The sequence below is a fragment of the Prionailurus bengalensis genome, chromosome C2, assembly GCF_016509475.1.
Source record: "Prionailurus bengalensis isolate Pbe53 chromosome C2, Fcat_Pben_1.1_paternal_pri, whole genome shotgun sequence".
Classification (NCBI taxonomy): domain Eukaryota; kingdom Metazoa; phylum Chordata; class Mammalia; order Carnivora; family Felidae; genus Prionailurus; species Prionailurus bengalensis.
Window position 1 is genome coordinate 8808428 of NC_057350.1, and position 22888 is coordinate 8831315.

The 22888-nt window shown below is 50.4% G+C and overlaps 1 protein-coding gene across 1 annotated transcript in view; it reads right to left on the reverse strand.

Annotated features, from left to right (window-relative positions):
* SIM2 (SIM bHLH transcription factor 2) overlaps nt 1-22888 on the reverse strand; it is a 53190-nt gene that overhangs the window by 16463 nt on the left and 13839 nt on the right. Inside the window, exons 4-7 of the mRNA XM_043593629.1 lie at nt 16536-16644; nt 13129-13214; nt 9312-9511; nt 4054-4160 (exon numbers count right to left, since the gene is read on the reverse strand). Of these exons, the coding sequence (XP_043449564.1) occupies nt 4054-4160; nt 9312-9511; nt 13129-13214; nt 16536-16644 (502 nt within the window). The remainder of the gene's footprint in view (nt 1-4053; nt 4161-9311; nt 9512-13128; nt 13215-16535; nt 16645-22888) is intronic.

Here is a 22888-nt window from a genome sequence, read left to right on the forward strand (position 1 = left end):
GGGACAGCCACTAGGCCAGCTCCAGCGGTGACTGAATTGAAGGACTTGAGCCCCCAGCTTGGCAGGGGCCACCGTGCGGATCTGGGATCCAGGTTGGGATCCCAGGCGGGAGGACGGGAAGCCGGGAGGCTTGGGCTAGGTTCCTGAGCCCTGCGTTACTGAAGCACCAGGAGACAGGACCGAAAAGCCACATTTCCAAATGACGCATCCTGCCTTCACAGACCTCCCACCTGCCCTCCCCAAGCCAGCCTGCCCAGCTGGGCCTATTACCTGGGTAAGGACACAGAGCTATTAAAGAAAGTCCCTGTCATGGGCTGACCTGTGTTCCACCCAGATTTGTATGTTGAAGCCCCGACCCTCAGGACCTCAGAATGTCCCTGCATTTGGAGATGGGGTCTTTAAAGAGGTAATTAAAAGAAAATGGAGTAAGAGGGGGACCCTAATCCAATATGGCTGGTGTCCCTGTCATAGAAAGAGATGAGAAGGCAGACACACACAGAGGGCCTCACGCATGTGAGGACACAGGAAGGAGATGCCCACCTACAGAGGCAGAGGCCTCAGGAGAAAGCGGTCCTGCTGATAACTTGACTTCAGATTTCAGCCTCCAGAGCTGTTAGGAAACAAGTTTCTGTAGTTTAGGCCCCTCAGCCTGTGTTATTTTGTTACAGTGGCCTGAGCAGATCAATATAGACCCCATAAGAATGTGAACAGCATGAGGTGAAAGCATTGTCCAGAAATAAGAACCTAGGGCCCTTGGGTTGGGCTGGAAGGAGCTGGACACACCCTCCTGGAAGAGATGTGGCAGCAGCTGACATCATGGCGGTAGTGAAAACAGAACTGGAAAGGGGGGCGGTGCTTAGCTTCCCCCCTGCTGCCCATGGGGCAGGAGTTTGGGGATAGAGGACACTCCAATGGACCAACAGGGACCCTGAGCAGTGAGGGCAACAGGGTCCCCCCAGAGGGGCGCCTGCTGGCTCAGTTGGTGGAGAGTGCAACTCTTGATCTCAGGGTGGTGAGTTCAAGTCCTACATTGGGTGTGGAGAGGACTTAAAAATAAACTCTTAAAAAAAAAGCCCCCCACCCCACAAGAGAAAGGTGACTAAGGTGTGCAAAGCAAGGACAAGATGACCGACTAGGCTGGGCTGGGGGGTGAGGAGCACCTTACAGAGGGATGGCTGGATGGAGAACTCTTCACAAAGCCTGGAGACCAATGAGGGGAGGAGGCTGAGGAGACACGGTAAAGAGGCGGACCTTCGCTCTGGCTGATGTCTCCTCACGTCCCTCCCCTCACCATGGAGTGCACCCAGGAACTTCTGATGGCCCCATCTCCCTCCTGAGGCCTTTCTTTGGCAGAGCTCACTCTAACAGACGAGGGGGGACAGGGAGATTAACACCCCTAAGAGCAGCCTTCAGCTCACGACAGGCAGGAGCAGGAGTCTAAATACCTCAGCTCACTCCCCTTGACTGAGTCCCAGTCAGACAAGCCCATCTTGTGGCTCCTTCCCTTCCCTCTCTCTCTCTCCCCAACCTGTGTTTCAGTCACTGTCCCAACAAACTACTGTACTTGAACCCCAGGCTCGAGGTCGGCTTCTGGATTTGGCCCCTCTGGCCCCAGTTCTGTGCCTGGAAAGGAGATGAAGCCCCAGGGACCACACAACAGAGAGATTTCAAAACTTCCCCAGCTCCGCACCAGTAAAGACTCTGCTTCCAAAAATCATGCTCTGTTTTGTTGAATATCGCCCCTTTCTTCATCTGAAAGACCCAGCTTTGGAGGGGAAAGTCATGTCCAGGTTAATGTCATGGCTTCCCTGAGAGGGACACCCAAGTGAGGTTCTAATCCTGGAGCCAAGGTGTGAGCTCTAGAAGACTAATTCCCACCCCCATCTGTGGGCAAGGGCCTCCACTACTTCTCCCTGTCAGCTCTCCTCTAGTTTACATCTGGAAAAGTTGACAGAAGTGAGTCAGGGACACATGCAAGGCTCATGGTGGATCCCAAGGCCACCCTCCCCCCCCATCACCTCCAGCCTGGCTGGGATATGCTCTCTGCCTCCTGCCCCTGGGGTGGTTTCTCCACCATAGTTAAGGTCGCTATTTTTAATTTTCTTTGATTTACTAATTCGAGCCCATTTGAAAAAACAAAAACACGTGCTTCCTCTGGTTTCTAAATGCTTCTGCCTTTTCTGTGTGTCTCCGGGAAGCCTGTGTATGCCTTCCCTTTCAGGGTTCTCTTGGATAATTGAAATGTCTGGAAATGCTAAATTCCAGGTGAGCTGAGGCAAATTTATCATGCAAATTGCAGTGGACCTCTCAGATAAACTCCCTCTGTAGGCCGGGTGAGCTCGGGGAAGATCAGGGCTCCTGATGAAGCGAAGACTGGCCGTGCCTCCAAGGCTCAGAGCCATCACATGGTGGGAACCGCTCAAGGCCTGAGAGCCGAACAGACCCGGGCTCTGGTCCTGTCTGACTCAGCTGCTGCCCGCCCACAGGTCTCCACCCGTGAGGGTCACCGCTCATCTGGGAAATGGACACAGGGCCAGCCCCGCGCCCCGAACTGGATACGTGAGGGGCACCTGGGTGGCTCAGTCCATTAAGTATCCAACTCTTGACTGGCTCAGGTCACGAACTCTCGGTTTGTGGGTTCGAGCCACACATAGGGCTCTGCGCTGACAGTGTGGAGCCTGCTTGGGATTCTCTCTCTCTCCCCCTCTCTCTCTCTTTCTGCCCCACCCCTGCTTGCTATCTCTCAAAATAAATACAAAATAAAGTTAAAAAAAAAACACAAAAAACAATGTATACGTGAAAAGCTTCCGTTCTGTGTTGGGGACACAGGAGCCCTGTGCTGGTCATCGCTGTGGCCTTCGTTACACTTCCCAAACACAAACTGTATTTATTTCTCCCAGGTGGTGGCAGGGCGGAAATCCCTGCTCCCCTGTTAGCCAGGTAGTTCGAGAGAGAGAGGAAATGGGGTTTAAAACGAAGACTTTCAATTCCATAAGTTTTCATTCTCTGTGCTTAGAGGCCTAATTCCTCCCAATGGAGCCCCACTTGGAAGAGGATCCCTTCCTGCAGGTAATTTGGGGGCTTGCTTCCAGCTCCCTTGCTGGATATCGGGGCTCCTGCCATGCTCCTGCCTCCACGGAAAGGGGCGGGGGACCCCCGGGGCTGGGGTTTTCGGAGCAATCACCTGCCCTCTCCACCCAGAGGGCCCTGCAGAGCTGGCTGCTCCGGCCATCTGCACCCCATTAGCAAGCACCCCTGAGTCCAGGCATGGAGGGCTGGACGTGAGGTATCCCGCCCCGTGTCAGTTATTTGCTGCCTTGATTTGGATTCTAGAAGAAAAGTGTCACTTCTTTGAACATTTCAGTGACTAGAGCCCCACCCCCCTCCCCGTCCAGATGTTCACCAAACCTTCTGCACTGGCCAATCGAATACTGATTGTTCATTCTTTCCATGCTGACTTCTCCCATCCTGGGAACCTGTGGTCTCCCCTGAGCCTCCCAGCCAGGTGGTGGACAGTGGTCGGGGGCCGGGTCCTGGCTGCTTTGGCTCCAGACTCTCCAGCCTCTCACTGTGTGACCTCAGGCAAGTGGCTTAACCTCTTTGAACCTCAGCATCCTCAGTAGGAATAGGAGGATCATGAACAGGAGACTCTCCTTCACTGGGTTAGTAACATCTTTAATCACCTAAGCCGGTGCCCCACAGGAGCAAGGGCTCTGTACGTGTTGGTGCTTCTGCTGTTGCGCTTTGTGTAAACGTGTCCAGATGTCCTAGAGAAATCTAGGTTCCAAATACACCCACCATCTCGAATCAGCAACTTGTGCACCATCCCACACCTGCCAGAGTTTCACTGGAAGGTAAGCCTGGATGCTTGAGAACTGACCAGTAGCTGTGCTAAACGGTGGGGTGGATGGGGTCAGTCTGAGGTTTAGAATTCACGTGTGCACAACGGAGGACTATTGTACCAAACAAGGGTGGCCTTCCCGCCCCGCTTCTGGCCACCCCCTCCCTGGCCAGCCCCGGCCCCCAGCCCCGCGCGGTGAGCGAGGTACTCACGGAGGTGGTGCGCGTAGCGGAGGTGGAACACGTCACAGCCGTGCACGTGATGGTAGAGGGTCTTCTCGATCAGGTCCTGCGGCTCATACCCGGTCAGCTCGGTCACCCTGGGGGGGGACAGTGGCTCCGTGTGTTACCCTGTTCTGTAGGTTGCCTTTCATTTAAACTAATATTGGTTTTGCCAACTAATCAAGTGCTAAAAGGCTCAGGGTGGGGGGTGATGTTGGTTTTGGAAACCGAGAATGATCTTTTTTTACAAGGAGAAAGGCTTTGAACGCTAGCCCAGTGCAGGATGTAGCACTATTCATGGGCAGGAATGTTCTTCTGAAACTGCTGGCTAGAAGAACGTTGGGGGTGGCCTCAAATGTTTTCCTTTTTCAGGGTGAAGCTTGTCTGGGGGCACTTAAGAGTGAACTCTGATGGGAGAAAGAACTACCTTCCAGTGGCTTCTGGGTGACAGTCCAGTGGGAACCTTTTTTAAAATTATTATCGTGGGGGTGCCTGGGTGGCTCAGTCGGTGGAGCGTCCGACTTCGGCTCAGGTCACGATCTCAGGGTTCGTGAGTTCGAGCCCCACGTCGGGCTCTGTGCTGACCGCTCAGAGCCTGGAGCCTGCTTCCGATTCTGTGTCTCCCTCTCTCTCTGCCCCTCCCCCACTCACACTTTGTCTGTCTCTCTCAAAAATAAACATTTAAAATTTTTAAAAAAATTATTATTGTGGAAAAATATGCATTACACAACCTTTGCCACTTTGACCATTTTTATGTCTACACGTAGTGGCAATAACTACAACCACGATGTTCTTCAGAACTCCCCATTGCCCCCCGCCCCCCCGCCCCCCGCAACAGGTAACCTCCCTCTCCCTCTGTCTCTAGGAATCTGTCGATTCTAGATATCTCGGATGAGTGGAACCACCTGGTAGATGTCCCTTTGTGTCTGGCTTCTCTCACTTGGCATCCTGATTTCAAGGGTCACCCACGTTGTGGTGTGGGACAGAATGCCATTCGTTTCTATGGCTCGACTATGTTCTATTTTATGTAGATACCACGTTTTGTTTGTCTGTCCGTCCGCCGGTGGACGCTTGGGCTGCTCCCACGTCCTGGCTATTGTGTGTGTGAGCCTTTTTATCTCCCACTGGCCCCTGCTGCCTGGCACAACGGTCTCACGAGGTTTTGGTCGGGCAGGAGCATCTGCAGAAGAACTGGAGACATGAACGCGTCCGATCAACGGAGGCTCGTGCGGCGTCCAAAAACTAGTACGACAACACCCGAAAATACTGTGGCTGCGGGGTAAATCATAACGTTCGCTGGCAGAAGGGCAACACGTGCCCGGTGCCCTCATGCCATTACCGCCTCTCTGTTCTCATCAGGCCCCCGGAACACTGACTTCCCACATCAGCTCTTTGAGGAAAAGCGGCTCCCAGCGTCCGAGACCGCATCATCCGTGGCGTCTGGATCACTCGGCCCGCAGGTGGAAATGGCACGTGGCAGTGGTGTCACTTCCCGGGGCCCCGGGCAACCGACCCGGCGACTATGCCCTGGGAAGAGGTGGCCGAAAAGCCTCGGTGACAGATATTGAAGAACAGATGAAAGGGAAGGACACGAAGCTTTTCCAGAGGAAGGGAGGTCCCGGTGAGAAGTCGGTCCCGAGGGGGCAGAGGTGGGGCCTGAGGACGGCCCGGACCGGGGGTCCTGCTGGCTTGTCTCTGAAATGTCAGTTGCGAACTCAACGGGGAAACTCGACCTCACTTTCGTTCCGTAACGCGCTCCCCTTTCTGTCGAGTTCTGCGCGGGCTCCGGGTCGTAAATCTCGGAGAGCCTCATATTTCCCTGGAACCACTCACTATTTGGTGTACACATTTCCATGGTGTTCCTCCAGGGCGGGAAGGAGATGGGGCTGGAGGTCGGTGGAAAGGGAACCTGTGCAGGCCTTTCCGGGCTCGGGGACTTATCTAAGGGCCATCTAGAACTTCAGGCCCCATCGGAGTCTAACAGTGTGGCAGGAAAACTGAGACCTGGCTTCCCCACCCCACCCCACCCCCCAAGAAAAAGAAAACCAGGCGTCTCTACGGTGTGGGGACGAAAGAGGCTTCCCAGACCCTTTGGAAGTAAAGTCACAGAACAACAGCCCCGAACGTGTAAATGAATCAGAAACACATGTATTAAGTTTCTCATCAAAGCGCACACTGGCTTTAAAAATTAAAGGGAAAGAGAAGGGTCTGGCAGCATGCCCTCCTGGTTTTTTCCAAACCTCCAGTGTCTGAAGACCTGTCAGAGGGATTTGCCAAACCCCAAACATGGCTGGGTTCACCCATCCTTAGCAAAAGCACCAGCTACAGTTTCAAAGTGAAATACCACAAAACCCCTCTGAACCAAATTTCAGGTTATGCTGAGTTCAGTTGTGTCTGGGATTACACTGGGTGGGGGGCCAAGTGGCCACCCCACCCCTGCAGGCCCCCCACCCAGGGCCCTGTGACTTCAGGGCTGCTGGGCTTCAGGCCAACCCGTCGCCGTGGCTTCTGGGCTTTGGATGGAGGAGCTGACATCTCCCACCCTGCTGGGCCATTCTGCTGCCCTCTGTCCCTGACCCCCAGCGGCCCCTCAGAGACCAAACTGCAACAGACTGGAGACCAGAGTGAGTTCGAGGAATCCTAGCTCGTCTCTGAGCCCTTGAAACATCTACACGACAGGAGTTCAGGAGATCTGTTAGAAGCTTCCTGGTACGTAGCTGGGAGAACAGCAGGGGACTTCTGTAGAAACAGTTTCCTGTTTCCTTCAGGAGCAGTCTGGCCTCTGAGCTACCTTCGAACACCCTCTTCTGCAAAGCCCTCCATTTGTCCTTTGTGTTTCAAAGCTGTGTGCTTCAAACAATTTGAGAAGATCTGAAATCTCTCCTCTGGGGAGACCTCTCTCTTTCCTCTTCTAGAGAATTCACCAGGCCTCAGAGGCTTTTCCTAGAATCGTCAAGGAAAAACTAGGAGACAGAGGTAACAAGGGGGAACCTGGTCGTATCCTCCCAAGTTTCTAAAGTAATGAGCTCGGACGGCCAAAATTCCTTTCCGTTCACTTTTAGAAGTGGCCCCTGAATCCAGAAAGAACTCCTTCTCATGCTGCCACCATGGGCCCAGACAGTCCACCCGCCCAGGGCCCCTCTGGTGGCAGGTGCCTCTGTCTTCGATGCAGTAGGGCAGCATTTGTCAGTCCGGCCAGCCCCAAGGTGCTGGCCTCCCTCCCGCAAAGAGTTTTGGGTACTCTTTGCTTGGAGTTTCTGGGAGCACGATGGCAAGCCTGTCAGGCCAACCCTTGTCATTTCTCTACCTCTGAAGGGTTCTGAGGTTCACTAATGATAAACTAGGCTACTTTGTGTCTCTGTCTCCCGCCCCTAACCAGGTATGTTTGGTTTTCTCCCATAACTGGTTAAAATGGTCAATTTTACGTCATGTATATTTTACCAGAATAAAAAGGTGGGAAAAATCAATAAATACTAGCAAAATTTTATACTTACATTTACACATATGTGTGTATATACGTATATACATGTACACCCACACATATATACCTCCTTTCTCCCAGACAGCTTGGCCACACACACCCAAAGGCAAAAGTGGGGTCTCTGAACATTTGTCCCTTCCTGTACAGCTGAGGACTCTAAAGGACTAGGTGCATCAGCTTTTTACTTTTGCTTGCTTGTTTGTTTGTTTTTTTAGTGTTTATTTATTTTTGAGAGAGAGTCAGTGCAAGCAGGGGAGGGGCAGAGAGAGAGGCAGACACAGAGTCTAAAGCAGGCTCCAGTCTCCGACCCATCAGCACAAAGCCTGACACGGGGCTCAAATTCACAAACTGTGAGATCATGACTTGAGACAAAGTCGGATGCTTAACCAACTGAGCCACCCAAGTGCTTCCAGGCTTTACTTTCACGAATGCTTCACATCTATTATCAAATTTCATCTTTCCTAACAGCCTGTGGGTAGCCGAGTGGGCAGGGTGAGGCTGACCTTTTTACGGATAAGAAAATGGTAGGCGGAAGGGGCGCCTGGGTGGCTCAGTCAGTTAAGCGCCCGACTTCTGCTCAGGTCGTGGTCTCACGTCTCGTGTGTTCAAGCCCCGCACTGGGCTCTGTGCTGACAGGTCAGAGCCTGGAGCCTGCTTCAGATTCTGTCTCCCTCTCTCTCTGTTCCTCCCTCGCTCATGCTCTGTCTCTCTCTCTCTCTCAAAAATAAATAAACATTAAAAACAATAAAAAAGAAATAAAAAAAGAAAATGGTAGGTGGAGGAAGTCCCAAGGGCCTGGGGCCACGTGAAGCCGGCAAGCCCTCCTGGGGGACAGGCCACGGCTTCTCCAGCACACACCTCCCCTGTGTGGCCAGCTTCGGCAGGCCAAGCGAAACAACAAATTAGTGCTTTTGCCTCATTCACTCTCCCTTCTCTCTCTGACAAGAGATCCTCAGATAGGTGGACATTCTCAGGGAGGAGGGGAAGGGCGGTTGGGACAGACAGTTCAGGGGCCACTGTACCTTCGCCCTCACTGCCGGCCAGAGGTGTCCTCCCAGCCCAGACAGGGCACCCACTGAGCTTGTAGTCACAGCTTTTCCCGGCAAAGGCCACCTGTCTGCTCTCAGCCTCAGCTCTGTGGCCATCAGAGCTCCGATGGCTTCCCACCAGCTCATTGCAAAATCTTTTCTTTGCCTTAAGGTCCCACCTACTTGACGGACACACAAGGCAGAATCCTGACATCGCAGGCCTTCAACAAAGGCTAACTTGTGTCCACAGCACGTATTTCCAGCTCCAACTCCAGTGAGATGATGAAAATATAAATAAATAATATACAACAGGTACCCAGCACCTGGAGAAGCTGGCTACTCTTTAAGTGCTAAAGCTGATATCAATTCTTTCAATTCCTGACTTGGTTCCACTAAATACCCTTCTAACTCACATTCTTTTTTTTTTTTTTATTATTAATTAATTTATTTATTTATTTTGGAGGGGAGGGGCAGAGAGAGGGAGAGAGAGAATCCCAAACTGGCTCTGGGCTTACGGCCCAGAGCGCAGGGCTCAGACTCACAGAACTATGAGATCATGACCTGAGCCCAAGTCAAGAGTCCGACGTTTAACCAACTAAGCCACCCAGGCGTCCCCTAACTCCCTTTCTTAGTACGGCTTATTTCCTCGTTACATTTTGGCTTAACAACACAGCATTCAGGCCAGTTTCCACCGTCAGTATCTTCTGGAATTCTGCAGCAGCAGCAGGTGCCAAACTCACCTGGAATCCAGGAAGATCAGCTTCAGGTCAAGGCTGGCCCTGAACATGAACATGTTACTGTGCAGCTTGATCTCTGTGATGGCACTGGGTGGCAGCGACTGGCCCACGGCCACCAGCCCCACGATCTGGTAGCACGAGTCGTACAGGGACACGTCCAGCATATACTGCCTGATCTTCAGGTAGCCGCTGCAGTGGATGACCTGGCAAAGCAGAGGGCAGGGTCAGCCCAGGGGTTAGACCGGTACCCACTCCTCCCGGCTCTGAGCCTGCTGGCTCTCTTGGGCACGCAGGACTCTCCCCGGCCCAGCCTCCACGGAGCTGGTGTGACCCCACAAAGGTCACACCAACATGCTGACGACACCCAACTCATTGCTCAGAAGACACGAAGTGAAGCTTCTTCCTTAGGAAACAGTAGTGCAATCAAATGTAAGGTCGTCTTATCCAATTGACTCTGCCCCAGTAACTCCCCGAGTTGAGACTCTAATATGTAATGGATTGATACCTAATTAACTCATCACCAAACCCACTATTAGGTAGCAAACAAAGGCACCATGGGAAGCTAACCTCTGGTTCCAAGACACTCACTTTACGTTCTTCGTCCCCCAATGGGACTAGATTTGACATCTGTCAACTTGACATTTATATCACTTGACAAGCTATACATTCCAGTACGTTAAGAATTTATTCAGTAGAGGGGCACCTGGGTGGCTCAGTCGGTTAGGCGTCTGGCTTCACAGCTCAGGTCACGATCTCACAGTCCGTGGGTTCGAGCCCCGCGTCGGGCTCTGTGCTGATAGCTCAGAGCCTGGAGCCTGCTTCCGATTCTGTGTCTCCCTCTCTCTCTGTCCCTCCCCCGTTCATGCTCTGTCTCTCTCTGTCCCAAAAATAAATAAACGTTAAAAAAAAAATTTAAAGAATTCATTCAGTAGGATCAAAAAAGCCTTCCTCTTAATGTGTTTTTATTTACTTTATTTATAGGTCAAGATTCTATTCCCTTATGATAAGCAAAAAGCCAGAGAGGCTATATAGAAACCTCTGGTTGTTATAGCCAAAAAAACACAAAAAAACACAAAAAACAAACCATGCAGGAGAGAGGGTATAGTGTTCCAAATGTCAAACAGGAACATTTGTGCAACCTTCAGCCCCCATATTGGAAGCATTTATATAAGTTAGGATCAGTAAAATCTCGAAAGGATCATGACAGCAGTGATGAACAGCTAAAATCTTCAGCTCTCTTCCTCCAGGACTGCTGAACGCATTCAGTCTTTGGGGCTGCAACAGATCTTGAAATCCTTCTCGTCTATTGTCCCATTTTACTGAAGAGGATATTGAGGACAAGACAGGCGATGTGTTTTGCTTACGATTAGATGGTTAATAAGTGGCAGAAACAATTCAAGACCCAAATCTGTTGGGTACAGGACAGCGCGGGGTGGGGGGCTCCCCACAACCCTGGTCGAAATAGGCCTCGAGTTTGGGTCAGCAAACAAAAAATGTATCCCCCAAACTATAAAAGAGAGTGGGGTAAAGTCAAAGGGAAGAAGAGCTCAGTGTGGAGTTCAAAGGAGAGGGCTGAGGAGATGCTGAAGGGGAAGCAGCCCCTGGGGTGGGGAGGAGCTCAGGAGGGGTGTTCCAGAAAGAGAATAAGCTTCAGAGGCACTAAGCTGTCCCCTTTCTCTCCCCCACCCTTTTCCAACATGCAAATGCTCCTGCACAAAGGCCCCCATCCCCTCTATCTCCGGAGCCATGGACTTAGCACCTCTCTCCTCTGAGGAGGGAGAAACAGTAACTTCAGACGCCAGGGAGGAATCAGAAGCTTGGAAGGGGACGCTCAGTGCACGCTTCCCCCTACCGGCCCTTCCGTCTGGGGGTGCTGATTCTGGGGCTGCCCATGGGCTCTTCGGGGGACCTGCTCCTGGATTCCAGAACTTGCCAGAGCAGGAGGCCACATCTGCCGGAGAAATGCAGCCTGAAGGGGCTCTGACCCCCGGCCTGCGGGCCTCTGCCTGTCTTCTCCCTTCCTTGCTTGTGTCCCTGAGGATCATAAAATGGGGCCAACAGTACTCCCCCAGAGGGCTGCTATGACTGTTAATTAAATTAAGTAGACGCGGGGCACCTTGGGGGCTCTGTTGGTTAAGCATCTGACTTTGGCTCAGGTCATGAGCTCACAGTTTGTGGGTTCGAGCCTCTCATCAGGCTCTGTGCTGACAGCTTGGAGCCTGGAGCCTGATTCGGGTTCCGTGTCTCCCTCTCTCTCTGCCCCTCCCACACTTACACTCTCTCTATCAAAAAACTGTTTTTTTTAGTTAAGTAGATGAGATGCTGCTGCTGAAGCCTCGCTGCTCCTCAGAACAGGTCTATCATTAGTCGAGCACATCACAGCCGTCAGCACTGGACTTGGCGAAACATTCCGAGGGGAGAGGCGACATGTCCGGGCTCTGAACGCTCACTGTCGCCCCCAGGGTGTGGATCCTCAGCGGCCTCTGGGGGCCGCCGACCCGTGTGAAACACCAAGTGCACGTGCCAGGGTGACATTCTACCCTTCGCCACGCTTATTCGTGGTCTCAGATGACGAAACCCAGTCCTCCTGGAGTTTCCTTGTACGACACCAGCTCCCCTACCTGCTGCATGAGCAGCGTCACTAGAAAGTTGTCCCATGTTTGGGTCCCTGTGCCTTCTGTCTGCAGATGTTCTTGAGTAGCAAGCAAAATACAAACCGGTGAAGACCCTCTGCTCCCTCCTTCAGACCCTCCTCTGCCCCCTCCTTCAGACCCTCTGCCCCCTCCTTCAGACCCTCCTCTGCCCTCTCCTTCAGACCCTCTGCCCCCTCCTTCAGACCCTCTGCTCCCTCCTTCAGACCCTCCTCTGCCCCCTCCTTCAGACCCTCCTCTGCTCCCTCCTTCAGACCCTCTTCTGCCCCCTCCTTCAGACCCTCTGCTCCCTATTCAGACCCTCCTCTGCCCCCTCCTTCAGACCCTCCTCTGTTCCCTCCTTAAGACCCTCCTCTGCCCCCTCTTTAAGACCTTCTGCCCCCTCCTTCAGACCCTCTGCCCCCTCCTTCAGACCCTCTGCCCCCTCCTTCAGACCCTCCTCTGCCCCCTCCTTAATACCCTCTGCCCCCTCCTTCAGACCCTCCTCTGCCCCCTCCTTCAGAACCTCCTCTGCCCTCTCCTTCAGACCCTCTGCCCCCTCCTTCAGACCCTCTGCTCCCTCCTTCAGACCCTCCTCTGCCCCCTCCTTCAGACCCTCCTCTGCCCCCTCCTTCAGACCCTCCTCTGCTCCCTCCTTCAGACCCTCTTCTGCCCCCTCCTTTAGACCCTCTGCCTCCTCCTTCAGACCCTCCTCTGCCCCCTCCTTCAGACCCTCCTCTGCCCTCTCCTTCAGACCCTCTGCCCCCTCCTTCAGACCCTCCTCTGACCCTTCCTTCAGACCCTCTGCCCCCTCCTTCAGACCCTCTTCTGCCCCCTCCTTCAGACCCTCCTCTGCTCCCTCCTTCAGACCCTCCTCTGCCCCCTCTTTAAGACCCTCTGCCCCCTCCTTAAGACCCTCTGCCCCCTCCTTAATACCCTCTGCCCCCTCCTTCAGACCCTCCTCCCCCTCCTTCAGACCCTCCTCTGCCCCTTCCTTCAGACCCTCTGCCCCCTCCTTCAGACCGTCCTCTGCCCCCTCCTTCAGACCCTCCTCTGCCCCTTCCTTCAGACCCTCTGCCCCCTCCTTCAGACCGTCCTCTGCCCCCTCCTTCAGACCCTCCTCTGCCCCCTCCTTCAGACCCTCCTCTGCCCCCTCCTCCTTCCCTCCCCCGACACGAGGCTCCTCGCACCTTGTATCCGCTGCACGTCAGGCCCGCGTTTCTTTTCGCCAAAACACACTTCATTCGCAGAAAGAAGGACCTCTCTATCTCGTACTCTGAAAGCAGGAGTGAGGTTAGATGGGCCAACTGTTCCACGATGCTTCCCCCGATTTTGTCCCAATAATATCAGTCGATGCTCAGGATCAGATGGGGCAGCCAGAAGCCTCATCCCAGAATGCCCCGACCCTGACCCAGGGGGCTTCTGCCTGGGGCGGGGACTTGGGTGGGGTGGGGAGACTGGCCCCAGACCTGCTCCAGAAGCAGGCAGCTGGAAACGTAGCCACAGCAAGAACTCAGGAAACAGCCACCTGGGGCCAAGGTGAGGACTGTAAGCGCAGTGGGCCCAGCCCCCCTCGGCATGCCCATGGCCCCCTCCTGGCAGGCACAGAGAGGCCTGGCACCGAAAGAATCCCCTTGGCTAGTCCTGGGGTGGATGCCTGGGTTGGCCGGGAAGGCCCAGAAGCATCTGGCTTCCCTCAGGGTAAAGGACACTGAGTAAGGGCTCACAGGTACAGCTCTTTCCCCAGCAGAGGGAGACAGCCACAGGGCCCTGACACTGCCCGGGACTGCCTTGGAATGCAGAACCCCCTCAGCCAGATCAAAGCCTTTGCCCTCATACGTAGCCCCCTCCTTTCTCAGGGCTCTTACCCTCCCCATTCGGTCTTTCTCTGGCAGGGCCAAAGGCCTCACCCACCAGTCTCTGACCTCACTAGTGCAAATGCAAGTGAGTCCCCAAAGGAAACTAAATCTGCTTTAGTGAGCAGATGCCAGTTCTCTGGAATGATGTGTCCATGCCCCCGGGTAAGGGTGAGGTCACTCCACGCTAAATAGAGTTATTTGGTGGCAGTTAATAGATTAATTTTTAAAGAAAGGTTACCATTAGGAGTAGAGGCAAGGCTCCCAGCCATCGCCTATGAGGCTCCTCCCTTCCCCCTGCTTGGAGGGGTGGCCATATTTACCCACAATTCCTCTGCAAGCAGGCTATGGTCTGTGAGACATAAGGCTTCCCTGTAACGTGTCTGCCTGTCTGCACCATATCCAGCCAAGCACTGAGGTCTAAAAAAACTTCACCCGGTAATTAACCATGGAGCTTTGGAGAAAGCCAACAATACAGTGACCATGACATGATGGGGCAAGTTCAGACGCACAAAAACAACTCTGTGGATAAGAAGCCAGGGAGGGGTCTGAGCGCCTGTGAACCTCAGGCCTGGCACACTTGGGTGGAAATGAATCTGGGGGCAACCCCATCTCTCTTAGACCTCTGTGCTTCTCTTGTGTTGTTGCTGTGCCTGAGACATGAACCCCACAGAGACTGGGACCGAAAGGGTCTCATGATATTCCCAAGACTCATGCGCTGTCATTTAACAAACACCCTTTTAAGGCTGTGACACAGAAGGATGATGGGAAACCAGAGCTAGTGAGAAAGCGCCCGGGCCCATGTAATTAACATGCTGTGGAACTTTCTAGAACAATAACAACCCAATATTCTTAGGGAGTTCTCCAAGACTCCCACCGCCTCTTCCAGCTTTAAACAGCCCCACAGTGAAAGAATGAGATTCAGGTACATTCCCCCCCCAGCCCTCATTTTGTTAGAAATTACTTCTTCGGGGTCTTATTTGTGTGCATTTATGCAGCCAGACCATTTGCAAGGAGTTAAGAGTCACAGACCATGGCTAAAAGCAAGCTGCCAGCTCAGAAACCAGGACGGCAATCTCTCTCCCTCATAAGGAAAAGTGAGGCTTACAGCGACTAGTTCTGGGGCTAGGATGTGCCGGCGGGGGGTGGGGGGTGCACAGAGTTGAATCTGCAGGTGGTTTTACAATTGAGTGGGCTCTGGGGCATCAGCTAAGCTTCCGACTTCAGCTCAGGTCACGATCTCGCAGTTTGTGAGTTCGAGCCCCGCATTGGGCTCTGTGCTGACAGCTCAGAGCCTGGAGCCTGCTTCCAATTCTGTGTCTCCCTCTCTCTCTGCCCCTCCCCCGTTCATGCTCTGTCTCTCTGTCTCTCTCTCTTTCTCAAAAATAAATAACACATTTATAAAAATGTTTTAAATGAAATAAAACTGAGTGGGCTCTTCCAGGGTCTCTCTTTCTAGCCTAGAACAGCCTCCCCAGGAGGAAGCAGTAAGAGTGGAACTCGAGCTTTTCCCTGGCTGGCGACCCCATTCTCACCCTGCCTCACGTTTCTCCTTTCGCATTTTGTTCTACTGGGGAAGTCTGGCCAAGTTGGGATACTATAGTCCAGAGCAGACAAGAGACCTATCGATCAACATGCTGGTTGGTCTCATTGGACTGTCAGGCGGAGTTACAAGCCCAGGGCCCCCCGAAGAAGTTCTTCTCTGTCTTCCCAGCATGCACTGCAATTATAACCTAGGAAGTCATTTGTGTAACGATGTGCTCCTCACCCTTCACCGAATAGTCAAGCCACATCATGTCCTAACACGGTGCTTATGACCATAGAACCCAGTCAATATGTGTTAAATGATGGGACTGTCAGGTGGAGGGTCCTGCCCCCACACGGAGACAGGCTGGGGAGGTGCACCTGCCTCCGTCTAGACAAGGGCTTCTTAACTGATGCGTGCCATGGCATCTCTACCCAGAATAATGTTTTTAAGTGCCGAAGATAAAATATATGAGATCACAAATGGAACCAGCTGTGTTGAAAACAGTTACCAAAATATTAAAACAAGTGGTGATATGGTTATAAATGTGCTGGTTTATTAACGCGTGAGATAACAAGACCCAGTAGCAGGCTCATAACTCTTGACATTTTGAAGTAGCAATGAGCCCCAGTGATATGTTTAAGTACCTACAAGAACACTGCAAAGTGAAACGAACACATGTGATTCTCGTTGTGGGCAAAGCCGTGGGTTCTAGTGAGAGTAAGGGGACAGACAGCCTACAGTCGATATGCAAAGGAAAAGCGGAATTCAGCCAGACAGAATAAAGATGTAATTCTTCCCATGCAGTTTCACAGAGTCCCTGAGTTCCATCTGGGGGCCCTCTGGTGAAGAAGCCCAGGTCTAGATTGTGTCCCTGGAACTCTAAACCAAGAGCACTTTAGGGGAGAAGCCTCTGACCATGTTTCTTTACCTCCTGCAGCACCTCACGTGGTGTCTGGCATGAGAAATGAGATCCATAGTGTTGCTTCAAAGGACAGAGGCATAAAAGCAAATGCCCCGTGCTGTGTGTTTTCTGGAGAGGCCCTGCTGGGCGGCCCCAGTCATGCTTTCCCCACCCCTTGGCAACACAGGAAGCAAAACCCTCAGGTCACATTGAGAGAGAGAGCGAGAGAGAGAGAGAGAGAGAGCGAGAGAGAGAGAGAGAGAGCGCTTTGTCTGGTTTTCATTCTGGTTTCTTCTCATCTGGAGGAAATACCTTGTAGCAGGTGATGGTGGAGGGGCTGGTGGGCCGCGAGGACAGCTGTCATCTCGTCGTGGTCGGAAGGATGGATGTACTCGTAAATACTGTTGCCCGTGAGCTCCACCTGCCACAGAGGGAAGGGAAGGGTCAGAAATCCCCTCCGGGTTGCCTGGGTGGAGGAAGGGGAAGGTGCACCGTAGGTAGGCACCACCAGGGACAGGGGTCCCACCTCTCCTTGCAACCTTGTCCCCATGCAGAAACGTGTGGCTTTCATCAAGCAGCGCTCTGAACCGCCTCCCACATGGGGATTGGGGTCAAAGCCAAGACAGTTCTGAGCAGGAGGAACTGGGGTGTCCAGGACCAAAAGGTGTCATGGAGGTGGGTGACCCCCATGGCCCAGGCAGTGTCCTTTATACAGGAGACAGCTTAAAACAGACTGGAGCTAGGGCCTTGCCCTTCCCCCCGCACTCCCATGCTGCCTGAGGGGACTGGCCAGCTGGGACACCAGCTGCTAAGTCCAGACTATCGTCCCTGCGAGAGCCAAGTCTGCCCTCTCAGAGGCTGAGCAAGTGGGAGCCACAGGGGCTCCAGTTCATTTCTCCATCAGCTCTGAGCTGTGCCCCTCAGGCACCGCCGGGCCTCTTTCACGTGGCTGGAAACGCGTCCCTGGCCTTCCAAGTCTGGGATGACTGTGTTGCCCGATGGCTCCCGCCCACGGGCGTGGCGGGGAGGCTGCGGGACCTGCGGGAAGGTTTGGGCCCGCTCCAGACAGCCATGTGACAGGCTGGTTATGTCCCCCAGGGGTGCGACCCCAGCACTTGGGCCCCACCTACTTCCAGGCACACCCTGCAGAGGACAAGACGGCAGGCCTAGAGGCCATGTGGATGTTGGCCAGGACCCTGCCTTGCAGGGATGGGGGTCTCTAGGAAATAGCATCATTATGACCTATCCACAGAGGTCCCTGGTGATTCGATGCCTAAACGAGAACTTTTCCACTGTTCCCCCCAAGCATAAGTGCCATGATAGGGGATATTAGAGTCTCAAGGCCTGGACCCCCTTCCCCCATCCTAAGATGGGCAGTGGTACAGAATGTTCCAGAAACTCTGACCATCACAACGGCCTTCTGAGCAGTGCCGGCTGGATCCTATATTAGAGGTACACCAGTATAGACGAGGGCTGTGTCAGTGCATCCGGGATTAATCAGGGGCCCAGGGCACTGATGGCTGTTCCACCATGGCCAGGAAGAGCCCCCAGGCCCAGGGTGGAAGAAACTGAAAGCCTGCGAGAAAATGCCCTCGGGAGGCAGAGAACCTTGGGCAGGTCTGACGAACTCTCTTAGCTCTGCCCCACGGGGAGAGGAGGGCAAGCTAAAAGAGCAAAGGCAGGCTTGTGAGTGCTCTGTCCCTAACCACCCCCTTGTTATTTTTAAGTGTCTTGTGAACCACATGTCTTGTTGGGAGGCTCACTGGTCTCGAGCAGAGCAGAGACGACACGATCTTCTGTAAAGGGGCAGCTCTGACCGTGCCACCTCACGCAGCAGGACGGAGGCAGCCAGGCAATTTAATGGACAAGTTCTCCTGGGAGCCACAGTTTCAAATTAGCATCAAGGCCACGAGCTCTTTACTTGGGACCACGCGGCCATGGAGAGGTGAAGTAATTTACCCCGTCCTCTGAGCCAGCTCTTCCAATGTCTTAAGACGTATGAGTTGCCATTTTATGCAGAACAAATTATGTTTCTGGCCCGCTAAGGCATCTTGTCTCTAAAACGGCTTTCGCAGTTCTGTTTTCTGCATTATTCCTGGAATGTTTCTTTCCAATATTGTGCCAACAGAGCCACGGAGGGAGTCCCGTTACAGAGAGCCTCCCTGCCTCCCTCCTGGACACTCGCCTCCCAAACCCGCACTTTGCTAATGACCGAAAGGAGATTTTCCTGTGACAAAAGTTATTATGTAATTTCACTCCAAACTATAAGGAATAAAAGGAAAACATTCTTCTTTCAAGTCGTTTCTGTTCATCCTTAAAAAAATTTCGATAAACCAGCAGATGTTAAGTCAGCCACGTGGGACAGGACAATCTCCTCTTCCCTGAGGACAGCAGTGGGGGCTCCTTGTGAAGCTCTCTCAGGTGGAGAGGGACAGAGGCTAATAAGTAAGGGAGCTGTTTTTTTTTTTTAAATTGATTTACAATTTCAACAGCTTGTTTTTAAAATGAAAAAAATAACGCGAATTATTTTTGTGTTGGTCCATCATTTTTCCCTTAGGCATGTTTTTGAGGGAAAAAAGAAGTATTCTAGTTTGCTCTGAGTTCTTACTTAGGAAAAAGAAACACGTCTTTTTATTTTTATTTTATTTTAAAAATTTAACGATTTATTTTAAGTAATCTCTATACCCAGCGTGGGGCTCGAACTCACAACCCCAAGATCAAGAGTCACGTGCTCTTGTGACCGAGCCAGCCGGACGTCCCAGTAACTCATGTCTTTTGAAACGTATTTATAAACTTGCAGAAAGATTTGCATCTCTGCTTCTAGGGATTCGATTTGCGTTTTAATCCTAAAGTAGCTTCATCTGTTTTCAAAGATCCCATTCTCGCCATATGTGTTTGGAAAAAGAACAGAGAAGGTCCGTGAATGAAGAGGCTTGATTTGCTGAATACTTGGGTCGATTATAAACTCTAAGTCTGTCCAGGAAGTAAAATGGTCTTCAAATAACGGAAATGTTTTTAGAGAACAAATTTTGGAATGATAAAACAGTGCTGACCTTGACTCAAAATTATGGTTGACATGGTGTTTCCTGTATTTACATATCTACTCGTGCTTTTGAATGGTTGAAAGAAATGTGGCTACCTCACCAAAAAAAAAAAAAAAAAAAAAATTATAGTTGTCGCTATAAAACTCCCCAGGTCTCATACATCAACCTTATTAAAACAGACCCTCAATGTGATATTTTAGTATTTGTAAAACCCTGCTAACTACAAAATGAATTGCTTTCCTACTAAGAGCGTTTTTATGTTTTGCTGAATACCTTTCCTTCCTGCCAAGAAAACTACATATGATAAATACAGCACTAAATGGATATATTCTGGGTCAGAAGGGGAAAGTCACCCAGTGCTCTGGAAATGCACATTACTCTGCTTTGGGCGTTTTGCTGACTATGGTAAATTAAGCATTTTAAAATAAGATGGTTTGGGTTTCAGGGTTCAAGTTATGTCAACAAACATAAAACGCTGTCCTTTCTCTTTATTTCAAAAGTGAAAGGATTAGGTCTATGGCCCCAAACAATGCCGTGGCTATTTTTACGGTTGTGGTTCCGGCCACAATCTCCAATATTACATTTTCCTTTATATGTCTCATAAATGGCCATTTCACACACACCTATAGTTGCTTGAAAATTTACATTAGTGACCTAGATGTCATATAATACATGCAACTTTGGTGAGGAAATCTAAACCACAGGGACACTTAAAAGTGTCTGAGGAAACACACAGCAGGTTTTACAGGGCTTTTTTTCCTTTTTCAAATATAAATAAGTTAATTACACCAACCAAAAAACCATGGAACTAACCATCTAATAATAAACCTGTGTGGATAAAGAATGCTTCCCCAACTCTACCCCTCCAAATAGATATAAACGTGACTATATGAATTATTACGTATCCTTTGCGTGCACATAAACCGAATGGAATTTTCAAGCCTGAAGCCTGACTCTGTTTCCCAACACTTGGACGGTGAGCTGAGAAGACTTACTTGTACTTCGTGGTTGTCTCTGTCACTTTCTGGTAAGAAAGTATGACAGCAAGGGTCACTGTGTCTCCTAATTTAAAAACAAAAATAGTAAACTCTGCCAGATTTCTTACTCTAACACTCGTTTAAAGAAAGCTCAATAGGGGCACCTGGGTGGCGCAGTCGGTTGAGCGTCCGACTTCAGCCAGGTCACGGTCTCGCGGTCCGTGAGTTCGAGCCCCACGTCAGGCTCTGGGCTGATGGCTCAGAGCCTGGAGCCTGTTTCCGATTCTGTGTCTTCCTCTCTCTCTGCCCCTCCCCCGTTCATGCTCTGTCTCTCTCTGTCCCCAAAATAAATAAACGTTGAAAAAAAAAAATTAAAAAAAAAAAGAAAGCTCAATAAAACGCTTTCAATTAGGATGGGCTTATCACACATAAAGAATCATTTTTATACCCTCCAAAATAGATAATTGAGATAGTTATTTAGGTAGTGCAGATGTGAAAAAAAAACACCACCACCACTTTGCCGTGAATTATCACACAATTATGACAAACCTAGGAGCTTATGTTCCCCAGGAGCTGCTAACACAGAGTTTAACCCTGAATTAATGTGAAAGATGTTGTTACTTAATGAGATAATGTCATCGCGAGTAATTGAAAGTTCTTGGAACACAGAAGGACGCTATGTAAATATGAGCTATTACCACTATCGTTATTCATCAGAAAATCTGTCTGAAGGGTTACTCTGCTTACTGGATAGAATTTTAACATTTTCACCTCCGATGATTAAAAAAAAGATCCTTAAGCCTATTTTAATAAAGTTTTCACGTTTGACATCCTTGCCTGACTTTTTGCTACTAATAAAAATAATCTAAAAGGTGCAAAAAAATTTTTTTAAAGGAGAAGTTGGGCGTTTGACATCCTATTCAATACTTCATTTTACTATTTAAGTAAAGAAGACAGAAAAAAATACACATTGTGATTCTGCCTAGAGTTCCTTCTGCAGAGTTAATCGTGAGCAGGAGGCAGATTTGTGGGAACGGTTTGTTGTTGCTTATTTAAACAGTTCAGCATGGAACACTCCCCAGACACTAACGAGGGCTCACGTCTGCATTAAAGTATTTTTGTAGCTGGAGGCTGATGCTGAGGCAGTCCCACTAAGAGACCAAGAAAAAAAAAAAAAAATTCAGTTGCTCTACACAGTTTATCTTTTTTTTTAAACTGACACTTCTCCCGGCCAGCAACATAATAAACAAAAGGCATCTCTACAACATTCTTGAAAAGTGATCGTGTATAACTCCCTGCCCTTCCAAAATTATGGCACCAAGGTTTCTCTCTGCATTGTGACCAAAGGGAAATATAATTTTAATTGTGCCTAAATTATTCTGTTTGGATTTCCTTTTGTAGAATTCATCGTGAACAGGAGGCATACTGGTCACCTATCCGATATTTTGTTCATTCTTAATTATTGTGTTCATGGACAATTAATTTCATTTCCCACATAAAGAGAGAAAAATGACAGAGAGAGAGAATATCATATTAGACTGAGCAGCCTGCGTGAACCAGACCATCCTGGTGTGCGCACAGGGCCTTATCATGTGCCAGGCCTTGTCACATGACTAAGCAGTCCTAATATGTGCCCACCAAAGGACACTATTTGAAGCAACTTTTGTGCTATTTGAAGTACAGTTCCAATGAAACCGTGGGGACACCCAGCTCTTGTGTAGCTCCCTACGGTTTATAAGTCACATAAAATGGGCACTTTGATATATTTCTTACCACAGCCCTGAAAAAGAGGTAGAGCAGGCATTATTTTCTTATTAAAGTTATGGTTCAGGGAGGTTAAGTACCTGCTCTATCAAGACAATGAAACCATATAGCTATACATTTCCCTTTTTGCTTTGACTGCTAGGGAACTCAGATCTGACTTTAGTATTTGATACTAGTGACTTTACCTGTTTTATCTTTGTGCAGTCCTTTTTTTAAAATTTTTTTTAACGTTTTTGTTCATTTTTGAGACAGAGAGAGACAGAGCATGAGCAGGGGAGGGACAGAGAGAGAGGGAGACACAGCATCCGAAACAGGCTCTAAGCCGTCAGCACAGAGTCCGATGTGGGGCTTGAACTCACAGACTGTGAGATTATGACCTGAGCTGAAGTCGGACGCTTAACCGACTGAGCCACCCAGGTGCCCCAATGTGCAGTCCTTTTTTAAAGAATGTGAACTGTTTTGTCTTTTTTGTGACATTATGATAAGACTAACCAAAGATTTGATAACTTATGAGGAAAAAGTCAAGTAATCTACTCAAAATCATTCAGCCACATATCAAATTAGGACTAGAAACCAGGATGGTTATAACTAAAGGGCCTTAAATAATTCTAAATAAGGCAAGATAGAAACTCAGAGTATAATACCTTGGAAAATATATAAATAGTAAATATCATGTTCCCAACAGTATTTCCTCTTCCACAAGTATACTACTACCATCAGTCACATAAGGGTAAGAGCCAAGCCTTAGCAAATCTTATCTGGGAGACCTGGTTTCGTAAAGGAAGAGAAGAGGAAGAGAAAAGGAAACGCCAAATAATCTTAATATGAGATTCTCTTTAAAGGACTTTGCATAAGAAACATAGGCACAGACACCACCCCC